The sequence below is a fragment of the Lithobates pipiens genome, unplaced genomic scaffold (genome assembly GCF_037356315.1).
Source record: "Lithobates pipiens isolate NorthernLeopardFrog02 unplaced genomic scaffold, aLitPip1_a1.2 Scaffold_8, whole genome shotgun sequence".
Taxonomy (NCBI): domain Eukaryota; kingdom Metazoa; phylum Chordata; class Amphibia; order Anura; family Ranidae; genus Lithobates; species Lithobates pipiens.
In genome coordinates, this window is record NW_027507903.1 from 542,416,371 (window position 1) to 542,429,294 (window position 12,924).

The 12,924-nt window shown below is 44.1% G+C and overlaps 1 protein-coding gene across 2 annotated transcripts in view; it reads right to left on the reverse strand.

Annotated features, from left to right (window-relative positions):
• The window catches only part of LOC143960813 (zinc metalloproteinase-disintegrin-like VLAIP-B), a 127,275-nt gene that overhangs the window by 74,191 nt on the left and 40,160 nt on the right, over positions 1-12,924 (reverse strand). For both annotated transcript variants that reach the window (XM_077469735.1, XM_077469734.1), the window contains exon 12: positions 5,684-5,814. In XM_077469735.1, coding sequence (XP_077325861.1) covers positions 5,684-5,814 — 131 coding nt within the window. The remainder of the gene's footprint in view (positions 1-5,683; positions 5,815-12,924) is intronic.

The window sequence follows — 12,924 nt, forward strand, 5'->3', positions numbered from 1 at the left end:
AATTCATAAGTTCTGTTCTTAATTTTAAAGTAGGATCTCCTTTTAGTTTAATATATGTATTGGAATCATTTAATAGTCTTCCCATCTCCTGGTAATAATATTCACAAGATAGTATTACCAGGCCTCCTCCTTTATCAGCTGCTCGTACCACTATTTGTTTATTTTCCTCTATGGATTTAATGCCTTCCCAAATTTTTTTATTTTTAGCGTGTCTTTTAATTTCCAAGTTTCTAACTTCATTCTGTACCATATCTTTAAAAACTTAAATGTGATGGTGCATTCCTTTGTTAGGATTAAACACAGAATTATTTTTTAACCAACTTTATACATAAAAATGATCCGTGGTAGGTGTGTTTCTTATTATATTAGGATTTGCAAAATGTTTTTTGATATTAAGTTTCCTAACATGTTTCTCGATGTCAACAAATAACAAATAATTCAAATTTGTCCGCATCTTTATTGGGTGCATATTTTAAACCTTGATTTAATACTTCTAATTCATTCTCTGAGAGCTCAACTCCTGCCAGATTAAAAATTCTCTCATTTATTTGTCTCTTTTTCTTTCTCCCTCTTCCTCTCTTCCCTCGTTTTCTGTATGTTCTTGCAGGGGGTGGGGGGAACTGGGTGGAATACGATATGGCCCTTTCCATCCCCTCCATTCCCCGGTGTTGGTTTTGATAAGGTCCAGGTCTCACCCTAAAATTCCCTCTGAATGTGCCTATAGGGGGTCTCGGGGGGTATTGGTTCCTAGTGGATTCATAATAGTTGTATTCAGATGGGCTTTCATTATTGTACTAGATGCAGGGCCTGCAGACTTACTAGAGGGCCGGGCTCATCTAAAAAAGTTTTCCAGTTTCAATCCCAAGTCACTCAAAAAGAATATAAAATGAAACCACTCATTACATGCAATTCAGATCATGTTACATATATGTTAGAGTGTTCATGCTCAATGCAGTACGTAGGCGGAACAACTAGACAATTAAAAATTTGAATCAACAAACATCTTACGAATATTAAAAAAGGATTCCCCAATCATAGCGTGTCAAGGCATTCCAAATCACATCATAATAGTGACCCTACCCTCTGTAAGGGAGGGGCACACATGAAATCAAAAAACGAAACAAAATGGATATATAAATTAAGAACAATGCAACCTTTAGGTATGAATATAGAGCTTGATCTAAATTGTTTCTTGTCCAACGATTAATGTTGAGTAACCCATGCCGAGAGAGTGGGGAATTCAATTTCTCCTCAATTTGGGAGCATGGTATTAACATTTGGATCAAGCCTCTATTTATCTGCAATAAAGACGAACGATATAAAGATATAAAGAGATACATTTAGGTGCATATAAAACAAGAAGGGATATTGTAGTACTTTTCACTTATAAATCATTTAATGTAATGTTTAAGATATGAGGTTTCCCCTCTTTTTCTAATAGCGCCCCTATCGCCACCAAACCACATTCTTTGAGTACAATCAGATGTTGATTTTGTGCCGATATTACTGCCTAAATCAAAATCTTACATAAACGTAACATTTTCTTCATCATAAGCGGTGCTTTTATCCTTCGTGTGATATCCCAGGTGACATTTGGTCACAGTTTTACGGTGGTGTCAACATGGGTCGTGCCTCACTCTGGGCTCAGAGACACTGTGACAGATGTGGCTGTGATTAGGGACACTAGTGGTGACAGTATGTAAAAATAAATAAATGAATCAATTATATATAAATATATATTTTTTCCTTACAATTTTTTAATAGATATATATTTTTAATAGATATATATTTTTAACAAACTCTCACCAGAGCAGTGCAGTGTTATCATAGAAACACTAGAAGGTAAGTTGAAATTTGTTTTTGTTTTTTTTACACTGTGATTGTTTAATGCAGTGATGACCACTGTAATAAGCAATCGGTAAGACTGTTCAAAGGTTTCATTCATGAAACCTTGTTTACTACTGCGATGCTGTGTTTGGTCACAGCTATCACATGGTACAGGACCTCTGTGATTGGCCCTGATACCGTGTGATTGCTGTGGGCAAACACAGAGATCACACAGTTGTAAACAATGACAGCCTTGTGTACTAATGTAACTTTGATCACTGTGATTGGTACCAGGGCTGCTCACAGCAGTCACGGTCCCGCCACTGCAAGCTCTCGAGAGCGCTCACAATTGGCTGGTGCGGGAGGATGTACGGTACATCCATTTGCATTGTCACTGCTCCTGTCTGGCCATTTATATACAGTGGCCAGATGGGAGGTGGCTAAAGAGGAAGTTTCAGGCTCCATGCACACTACCGTTTTGTTAAGCTCCTAGAAGCTATTAGCATTTTTTTCTGCTTCTAGAAGCTAAATAGTGTTATCCTATGTGTCCATGCACACTACATTAGGCTATTAGCATTTTTTGAGCTTCAGAGTTTTTTGGAGCGTTTTTCCAGCAAAAAAAATTGCTGAATGCTCCTAAACGCTCCTATAGTGCCTTGAAAAAGTATTCATACCCCTTGAAATTGTCCACATTTTATCATGTTACAACCAAAAACATAAATGTATTTTATTGGCATTTTATGTGATAGACCAACACAAATTGGCACATAATCGTGAAGTGGAAGGAAAATTATCAATTGTTTTTAATTTTTTATTTTTTTTATAAATATCTGAAAAGTGTGGCATGCATTTGTAATTAGCCCCCTTTACTCTGCTACCCCTAACTAAAATCTAGTGGAACCAATTGCCTTCATAAGTCACCTAATTGGTAAATAGAGTCCATCTGTGTGTAATTTAATCTCAGTATAAATACAGCTGTTCTGTGATGCCCTTGGAGGTTTGTTAGAGAACCTTAGTGAACAAACAGCATCATGGAGGCCTAGGAACACACCAGACAGGTCAGGGATAAAGTTGCAGAGAAGTTTAAAGCAGGGTTAGACTATAAAAAAATATCCCAAGCTTTGAACATCTCATGATGCACTGTTAAATCCATCGTCCGAAAATGGAAAAATTATGGCACAACTGTAAACCTAACAAGACATGGCTGTCCACCTAAACTGACAGGCCGGGCAAGGAGAGCACTAATGAGAGAAGCAGTCAAGAGGCCCATGGTAACTTTGGAAGAGCAGCAGAGATCCACAGCTCAGGTGAGAGAATCTGTCCACAGGACAACTATTAGTCGTGCACGCCCCAAATCGGGCATTTATGGAAGAGTGGCAAGAAGAGGGCAATAAGAAGTCCCTTTGCAGTTTACGAGAATCTATGTGAGGGACAGAGCAAACATGTGGAAGAAGGTGCTGTAATCAGATGAGACCAAAATTTAACTTTTGGGCCTAAAAGCAAAACACTATGTGTGGTGGAAAACTAACACTGCTCATCACCCTGAACACACCATCCCCACCGTGAAACATGGTAGTGGCAGCATCATCACACCATCCCCACCGTGAAACATGGTAGTGGCAGCATCATGTTGTGGGGATGCTTTTCATCAGCAGGGACAGGGAAGCTGGTGAGAGTTGAAAATGGATGGAGTCAAATACAGGGCAACCTTAGAAGAAAACCTGTTATGCCGCGTACACACAATTGGAAATTTGCCAGCAAAAGACCGATGAGAGCTTTTGGTCGGAAAATGCGATCGTGTGTATGCTCCATCAGACTTTTGCTGGCCGAATTCAAGCCAGCAAAAGATTTAAAGCATGTTCTCAATTTTTCCGTTGGAAAAAGTTCAGAGCGGAAATTCCGACCATCTGTAGCAATTCCAACACGCAAAAATTCCTATGCATGCTCAGAAACAATTCAACGCATGCTCGGAAGCATTGAACTTCATTTTCTCGGCTCAAAAGTTCAGCAAACTTTTGTATGACCGTGTGAATGCAAGCCAAGCTTGAGCGGAATTCTGTCGGAAAAGCCATCCAAGATTTTTCTGATGCAAAATACGCTTGTGTGTAGGCAGCAAAAGAGGCTGCAAAAGACTTGAGACTGGGGCGGAGGTTCATCTTCCAGCAGGACAACAACCCTAAACATACAGCCAGAGCTTCAATGGAATGGTTTAGATCAAAGCATGTTCATGTGTTAGAATGGCCCAGTCAAAGCCCAGACCTAAATGCAGTTGAGAATCTGTGACAGGACTTGAAAAATATTGTTCACAGACGCTCACCATCCAATCTGACAGAGCTTGAGCTATGTTGCAAAGAAGAATGGGCACAAATGTCACTCTCAAAGCTGTTAGAGACATCCCCAAAAGGACTTGCAGCTGTAATTGCAGCAAAAGGTGGTTCTACAAAGTATTAACTCAGAGGGGTTGAATACAAATGCACGCCACACTTTTCACATATTTATTTGTAAAAAAAAAATTGAAAACCATTTATCATTTATAAAAAAACATTATGTGCCACTTTGTGTTGGTCTATCACATAAAATCCCAATAAAATACGTTTATGTTTTTAGTTGTAACATGACAAAATGTGGAAAATGTCAAGGGGTATGAATACTTTTTCAAGGCACTGTGAATGCTCCAAACTGCTTCTAAATGCTACTAAAATGCTCCTAACAGCTTTTTTTTTTTTTTAGCTTTTCTTCATGTGCCGCACAAACGCTAATAAAATGCTAATGCTCCTAAAGCTTCTAAATGCTTTTAAAAGCTCCTAAAATGCAGCATTTTTCATCCAGCATTTTTTTTTTCTAGCTTTTTTTTGAGCATATGGAAAATGCAAGTGTGCATGGAGCCTCACTTCAAATTCTTGTATGTATTTTGTTGCATAGGGGACAAAATACATGTAGTACTTTCTCCCATCTTCCTGAGTGCTGTCTAAGGCTAGCTCTGAGCTTGAACAGGGCACCCCTCCACTGCCATCCAACAACGCAGCTAGCAAGGAGACGGCTGTTTTCAGATTTTCTCCAAGGAAAGACCAGAGTCTTACTATAAAAGCAGGGGAAGGGTAGCTTGTCAGCTAAAATGTTCCAGGCAATCAAGAAAGTACTTGGAGATGGAGAAACGTGAAAAACAGCTCGGCCCTATTGTTGTGTAAATATGACTCATATGTAAATAGGGGGTGGCTGGCAGCATTGATAGCTATACATCATCCACAATAATCTCTAACAACCAATCAACAAGCGGGAATCATGTGCTGTAGCAAATAATCAGTGAGCTGTAATGTGTGCTGTAATCTCTTGCAACCAGTCAGTGAGTGGTAATGATACACTGTAACCTCTGGCAACCAATCGCAATAGCTGCCTGACCTGATTCAGTAAACTGATTTTGAGTCTAGCTGCTACTTATTGTATGTCTCCAAGCGAGCAGGTGGAGAGCAAAACTGCATGGGGGGGGGCATGAAAAGTTTTGCCCAGGGTCCAATCAATATTAAATTAAAGACGGTCCTGGTCCTATTCTGTCTTTAACAGGACAAACTGGGGAAAAGCCATATGCCATAAGGCCATACCCACCCACAACCGTATGCTATAGGTGTTCCTATTAATTATTGTCAAATGTTGGCAACTACGACTTCACTGGATCTAAAATAAGGTATGCAATAAAAACAGAAAGGTGGTATTTAAAAATGTCATTAGCATGTTTATGGTGGATGGGCAAACCAGGAAAAGCAAAATATAAGAAGATTAAACTTCAGGTTTAAAACGTTCAATAGATTTGTGTAATCTACTTACAGCAGCTGTGAAAATTTATATTTGATTCACTCACTTTAAAGAAGGCATCATGATACACTGTTTAGGGTGGCATTGGCATTCATTTAAATCGTGTTCCATTCCTAGATTGTGTCCCATTTCATGTGCCATGGTTGCACCAACTCTAATAGGATCTGGAGAGTGATTCTATGTACATTGTTAGAGAAGAGCATTATCAGAAGTTAAAAGAAACATAACAAAGCAGAGTTGTAAAACATCCTGGTGTAATTTTAAAGGAGATCGCTGATCACTGAATACCCAGGAAATTTAGGATATGATAGGATAGGAACCTGTGATAGATTTGTGCTAATTTTGAATTCATCCGATTTTTATGTATCAGCTACATGTACTGTAACTAAAGCTGGTTATAAAAACGTTGGTTTATGTCCATATAACAATGCTACAACTTGTCAACCACTTGACAGCACTGGCATATAGTGATGGACGAACGTTTCGCCCGGCGGTCGTTTCGCGGCGAATTTCCGACTTTCGCCGTCCGCGGGTTCGAACGCCTTTTTCCGTCGTTCGCCCCGGCGGACTTACGTGTTTAATGTATACAAGAACTTTAACCTTTCGTGACACGTTTATCATGTGTTACAGGACAACCAATTGAGACATGACAGCTCATGGACACTTGGACATTCCCCCTAACCTATAAATACACCCGATCCGGTGGCCATTTTACATTCTTTCTTCTGTCACTGTAGGGAAAGGATCCTGTGTGGAGTAGGGACAGAGAAAACGCTAGCTATTTGGTACACAAAAGTTCTTTTCAGGACTGGTATAGGTGTTAGGTCAGCAGCCTGAGTTTCTTTTGTCAGTTTAGATAAAGGGACAGAGCGCTGTATGCTGCTATTTTAGGGACAGCTCAGCCAGATTAGTCTTTCTTCATCATCATCATCATCATCATCATTAGCTGTTACTATCAGGTCCACAAAAGAGCTGTTCCAGCTAATCGTTCCAGCCTACTCTTTTTTGCCAATTTGTATAGGGACAGGCAGGAAGCAGTGTGTCAGGCAGTGAGGATAATTTTAAAGACTTGCTGTTACTATTAGTTCCACAAAGGTTCTTTTCAGGACTGGTATCAGTGGTACGGTAATAGGCTTGTACACGTATAATATTCTTTCTTCCAAATATAGAAAGAATATTATACTTGACTGCTGCCCTTCTGCTGCAGTCTGCTAATCATTCACAACTCACTTGTTCCACAAAGCTCTTTATCAGGACTGGTAACTTGGTCTGTCTAGGGTGCTACGGTACATAGGCTTGGGTGCGGTACAGTCTGCTGTTCTGTAAGGACCGCTATCGGTCCACAATACATAGGGTTGCCGTGCACTACTGCTGACCGCTGCCCTATACTGCAGCAGTCCTTCAGCGGTATAGGGACTGACGCACAGTCTGCTAAACACTAATACACAACCTGCTTGGTCCACAAAAGTTCTTATAAGGACTGGTAACTTGGTATAGGGTGCTACGGTACATAGGCCTGAGTGCGTTACAGTCTGCTGTTCTGTAAGGACCGCTATCGGTCCACAATACATAGGGTTGCCGTGCACTACTGCTGACCGCTGCCCTATACTGCAGCAGTCCTTCATTGGTATAGGGACTGACGTACAGTCTGCTAATCACTAACACACAACCTGCTTGGTCCACAAAAGTTCTTATAAGGACTGGTAACTTGGTATAGGGTGCTACGGTACATAGGCCTGAGTGCGTTACAGTCTGCTGTTCTGTAAGGACCGCTATCGGTCCACAATACATAGGGTTGCCGTGCACTACTGCTGACCGCTGCCCTATACTGCAGCAGTCCTTCAGCGGTATAGGGACTGACGCACAGTCTGCTAAACACTAACACACAACCTGCTTGGTCCACAAAAGTTTTTATAAGGACTGGTAACTTGGTATAGGGTGCTACGGTACATAGGCCTGAGTGCAGTACAGTCTGCTGTTCTGTAAGGACCGCTATCGGTCCACAATACATAGGGTTGCCGTGCACTACTGCTGACCGCTGCCCTATACTGCAGCAGTCCTTCATTGGTATAGGGACTGACGTACAGTCTGCTAATCACTAACACACAACCTGCTTGGTCCACAAAAGTTCTTATAAGGACTGGTAACTTGGTATAGGGTGCTACGGTACATAGGCCTGAGTGCGTTACAGTCTGCTGTTCTGTAAGGACCGCTATCGGTCCACAATACATAGGGTTGCCGTGCACTACTGCTGACCGCTGCCCTATACTGCAGCAGTCCTTCAGCGGTATAGGGACTGACGCACAGTCTGCTAAACACTAACACACAACCTGCTTGGTCCACAAAAGTTTTTATAAGGACTGGTAACTTGGTATAGGGTGCTACGGTACATAGGCCTGAGTGCAGTACAGTCTGCTGTTCTGTAAGGACCGCTATCGGTCCACAATACATAGGGTTGCCGTGCACTACTGCTGACCGCTGCCCTATACTGCAGCAGTCCTTCATTGGTATAGGGACTGACGTACAGTCTGCTAATCACTAACACACAACCTGCTTGGTCCACAAAAGTTCTTATAAGGACTGGTAACTTGGTATAGGGTGCTACGGTACATAGGCCTGAGTGCGTTACAGTCTGCTGTTCTGTAAGGACCGCTATCGGTCCACAATACATAGGGTTGACGTGCACTACTGCTGACCGCTGCCCTATACTGCAGCAGTCCTTCAGCGGTATAGGGACTGACGCACAGTCTGCTAAACACTAACACACAACCTGCTTGGTCCACAAAAGTTTTTATAAGGACTGGTAACTTGGTATAGGGTGCTACGGTACATAGGCCTGAGTGCAGTACAGTCTGCTGTTCTGTAAGGACCGCTATCGGTCCACAATACATAGGGTTGCCGTGCACTACTGCTGACCGCTGCCCTATACTGCAGCAGTCCTTCATTGGTATAGGGACTGACGTACAGTCTGCTAATCACTAACACACAACCTGCTTGGTCCACAAAAGTTCTTATAAGGACTGGTAACTTGGTATAGGGTGCTACGGTACATAGGCCTGAGTGCGTTACAGTCTGCTGTTCTGTAAGGACCGCTATCGGTCCACAATACATAGGGTTGACGTGCACTACTGCTGACCGCTGCCCTATACTGCAGCAGTCCTTCAGCGGTATAGGGACTGACGCACAGTCTGCTAAACACTAACACACAACCTGCTTGGTCCACAAAAGTTTTTATAAGGACTGGTAACTTGGTATAGGGTGCTACGGTACATAGGCCTGAGTGCAGTACAGTCTGCTGTTCTGTAAGGACCGCTATCGGTCCACAATACATAGGGTTGCCGTGCACTACTGCTGACCGCTGCCCTATACTGCAGCAGTCCTTCATTGGTATAGGGACTGACGTACAGTCTGCTAATCACTAACACACAACCTGCTTGGTCCACAAAAGTTCTTATAAGGACTGGTAACTTGGTATAGGGTGCTACGGTACATAGGCCTGAGTGCGTTACAGTCTGCTGTTCTGTAAGGACCGCTATCGGTCCACAATACATAGGGTTGCCGTGCACTACTGCTGACCGCTGCCCTATACTGCAGCAGTCCTTCAGCGGTATAGGGACTGACGCACAGTCTGCTAAACACTAACACACAACCTGCTTGGTCCACAAAAGTTTTTATAAGGACTGGTAACTTGGTATAGGGTGCTACGGTACATAGGCCTGAGTGCAGTACAGTCTGCTGTTCTGTAAGGACCGCTATCGGTCCACAATACATAGGGTTGCCGTGCACTACTGCTGACCGCTGCCCTATACTGCAGCAGTCCTTCATTGGTATAGGGACTGACGTACAGTCTGCTAATCACTAACACACAACCTGCTTGGTCCACAAAAGTTCTTATAAGGACTGGTAACTTGGTATAGGGTGCTACGGTACATAGGCCTGAGTGCGTTACAGTCTGCTGTTCTGTAAGGACCGCTATCGGTCCACAATACATAGGGTTGCCGTGCACTACTGCTGACCGCTGCCCTATACTGCAGCAGTCCTTCATTGGTATAGGGACTGACGTACAGTCTGCTAATCACTAACACACAACCTGCTTGGTCCACAAAAGTTCTTATAAGGACTGGTAACTTGGTATAGGGTGCTACGGTACATAGGCCTGAGTGCGTTACAGTCTGCTGTTCTGTAAGGACCGCTATCGGTCCACAATACATAGGGTTGCCGTGCACTACTGCTGACCGCTGCCCTATACTGCAGCAGTCCTTCAGCGGTATAGGGACTGACGCACAGTCTGCTAAACACTAACACACAACCTGCTTGGTCCACAAAAGTTTTTATAAGGACTGGTAACTTGGTATAGGGTGCTACGGTACATAGGCCTGAGTGCAGTACAGTCTGCTGTTCTGTAAGGACCGCTATCGGTCCACAATACATAGGGTTGACGTGCACTACTGCTGACCGCTGCCCTATACTGCAGCAGTCCTTCAGCGGTATAGGGACTAAGAGTTTTGTCACAGGGTGATTTAAAAAATGACAGGCAGAGGAAGAGGCAGGCCCTTCCGCAGGGGTGGTAGGGGTAGGGCAGGAGCAACAGCCTTGAGCCAAAGTGGGAAGTTGCAGAAGGTGCGTTCAATTACTTTAAAGGACGCACCAGACTTGGTTGAGTGGCTCACTCAGCCTTATTCTTCTGCACCCTCCTCATCCTCTCGATCTGCACCCTCTTCTTCACTCTCTGCTATGTGCACCCCCAAAGACACTACCACCAACAACACCACCACCACCACATACCTTCCGCTTGAGTGCAAATGGGGGCCTTCATGCTCCAGTGTTTTAATAGGGACCCCCGTATAAAAAGCATGAGGGTCAAGGACCAGTACTGGGTGGCAACGTACTTAGATCCCCGGTACAAACACAAAATGGCGGAAATGTTACCGCCGTCGCAGAGGGCTGTCAGAATGCAGCACTTCCAGGCCTTGCTTCGAGAAATGCTGCATTCTGCTTTTGCGTGCGCTGGCAGAGGAGCAATTCCCACTCCCAGAGAAGGATTTGCGGGTACCAATCCAACAGCGCCTGCAAGAAGAGGCCGGTTTGAAGATGTGTTGGTGACTTCGGATATGAGGTCATTCTTTCAGCCGACCCATCGACAGGTGTCATCCGGATCCAGCATCAGGGAACGCCTAGACCGTCAGGTGTCCGACTACATTGGGTTAACGGCCGATGTGGACGCTCTGAGGAGTGATGAACCCCTAGACTACTGGGTGGGCAGGCTTGACCTCTGGCCAGAGCTTGCCCAATTTGCAATCGAACTGTTGGCTTGCCCCTCATCCAGTGTCCTGTCCGAAAGGACGTTCAGCGCAGCAGGGGGGATTGTGACCGATAAGCGTACTCGCCTAGCTCACGACAGTGTTAACTACCTCACATTTCTAAAAATGAATGAGGCATGGATCTCGGAGGAATTCAACACATGTGATCAGTAGACCATGTATATGTCTATAAACAATTTTTGGAATCAAGCACACAGACCTTCTTAATTCATTTGGCTCACTTCCCTGACCCAAAAAAGCACACCGTACTATATGCCCCTACCCTCCTCTTTGAAGAGGTTGAGCGGTGTCATATTTCTACTGGGGCTGCTTATTATGAGGGGTTCCCACCATCCCTGTGCTGTGCTGACTTCCTCCTGGGTGTTCTTATTATGAGGGGCTCCCACCATCCCTGTGCTGTGCTGACTTCCTCCTGGGGGTTCTTATTATGAGGGGATCACACCATCCCTGTGCTGTGCTGACTTCCTCCTGGGGCTGCTTACGGTGCTGCTGTCAGCGCTGTATGTCACGGAGCTGCTGTCAGCGCTGTATGTCACGGAGCTGCTGTCAGCGCTGTATGTCACGGAGCTGCTGTCAGCGCTGTATGTCACGGAGCTGCTGTCAGCGCTGTATGTCACGGAGCTGCTGTCAGCGCTGTATGTCACGGTGCTGATGTCAGTGCTCTGTATTACGGTGCTGCTGTCAGTGCTCTGTATCTCCTGCACCCTCTTGTTTGCCTACCCTGGTCCCTGACCTTCCCTCTCCTCCATTGCCTTCATTAGCTCCATAGTCCTGAATTGTCAGAACAATTTCCCAAATAAAAAAAAAATGCTTGTAGTTATCGATCCCAAATTCACCTCATACATGTATTATGCTATTGTCCAGGTGGTGGGACTACGTGCTACCCCCTAATAATTACCCCGTGGCCGCAAATTCGACCTAAAGGTTTGCGAAATTCGCCTCCCATTGAAGTCAATGGAGCCCGCGGCGAACGGTCGTTTTCGCGAACGTTTGTGTCCGTTCGCGTTTCGCGTTCGCGAAACGTCCCGTCGGAAGTTCGTCCATCACTACTGGCATAGTGCTCAAGTGGTTATCAGCTTGTAATTCTTATAGCCTCCAGCAGGTGTCTACCAACAATCTAAGATGCAAGTCATCAATCACAGCCTAGGAGCGACAAGACCATTTAAAGCGGAGTTCCACCCAAAAATGTAACTTCCGCTGATTGGATTCCTCCCCCTCCACATTTGGCATCTTTCAGGGGGGAGGGGGGGAGCAGATACCTGTATAATCCAGGTATTTGCTCCCACTACCAGGCATAGATCGCTGCAGAATCCACAGTGAGCTACGCCATGTCTGGCCTCTCCTTCGTCCCCCCCCCCCGCTGTCTTCCGGGGAGACACACAGGTTCCAGAAGACAGCAGGGACCAGGGAGAATGTGCAATGAGACTCGCGCATGCGCAGTAGGGAGCCACCCGAGAACCGAGGGGCAGATCGGCTTTGGGTGAGGACATCATGGGCACCCTGGACAGGTAAGTGTCCATATTTTAAAAGTCAGCAGCTGCAGTATTTGCAGTATTTGTAGCTGCTGACTTAAAAAAGAAAAAATAATTTGCAGAACTCCGCTTTAAGGGGTAACTCCACATTTATGGGGAAAAAAATGGCAAATAAAAAAAAGATATATAAATATATGTATACAATTGTGACTCAAGTCATATTGTAATTGAATGTTATTAAAATTACCTTTCCTTTTAAATCTGTAGTGCTGTATTTTTTCTGTAAAATGCAATGCAATATGGCTATCTAGATGATGTACAGAATGCCCCCTGAAAATGTAATTTCCTGCTTGAGTGATTGGCTTAATGATTTTCCAATCACTAAGGTACAAATCAGATTTTTTGAATCCCCTGATTTTTTGAATTTTTTGAATCCCCTGCAACAAAAATGTTATTTTTGGTGACATAATCCCAAAGGGAAATCATGTCTACAG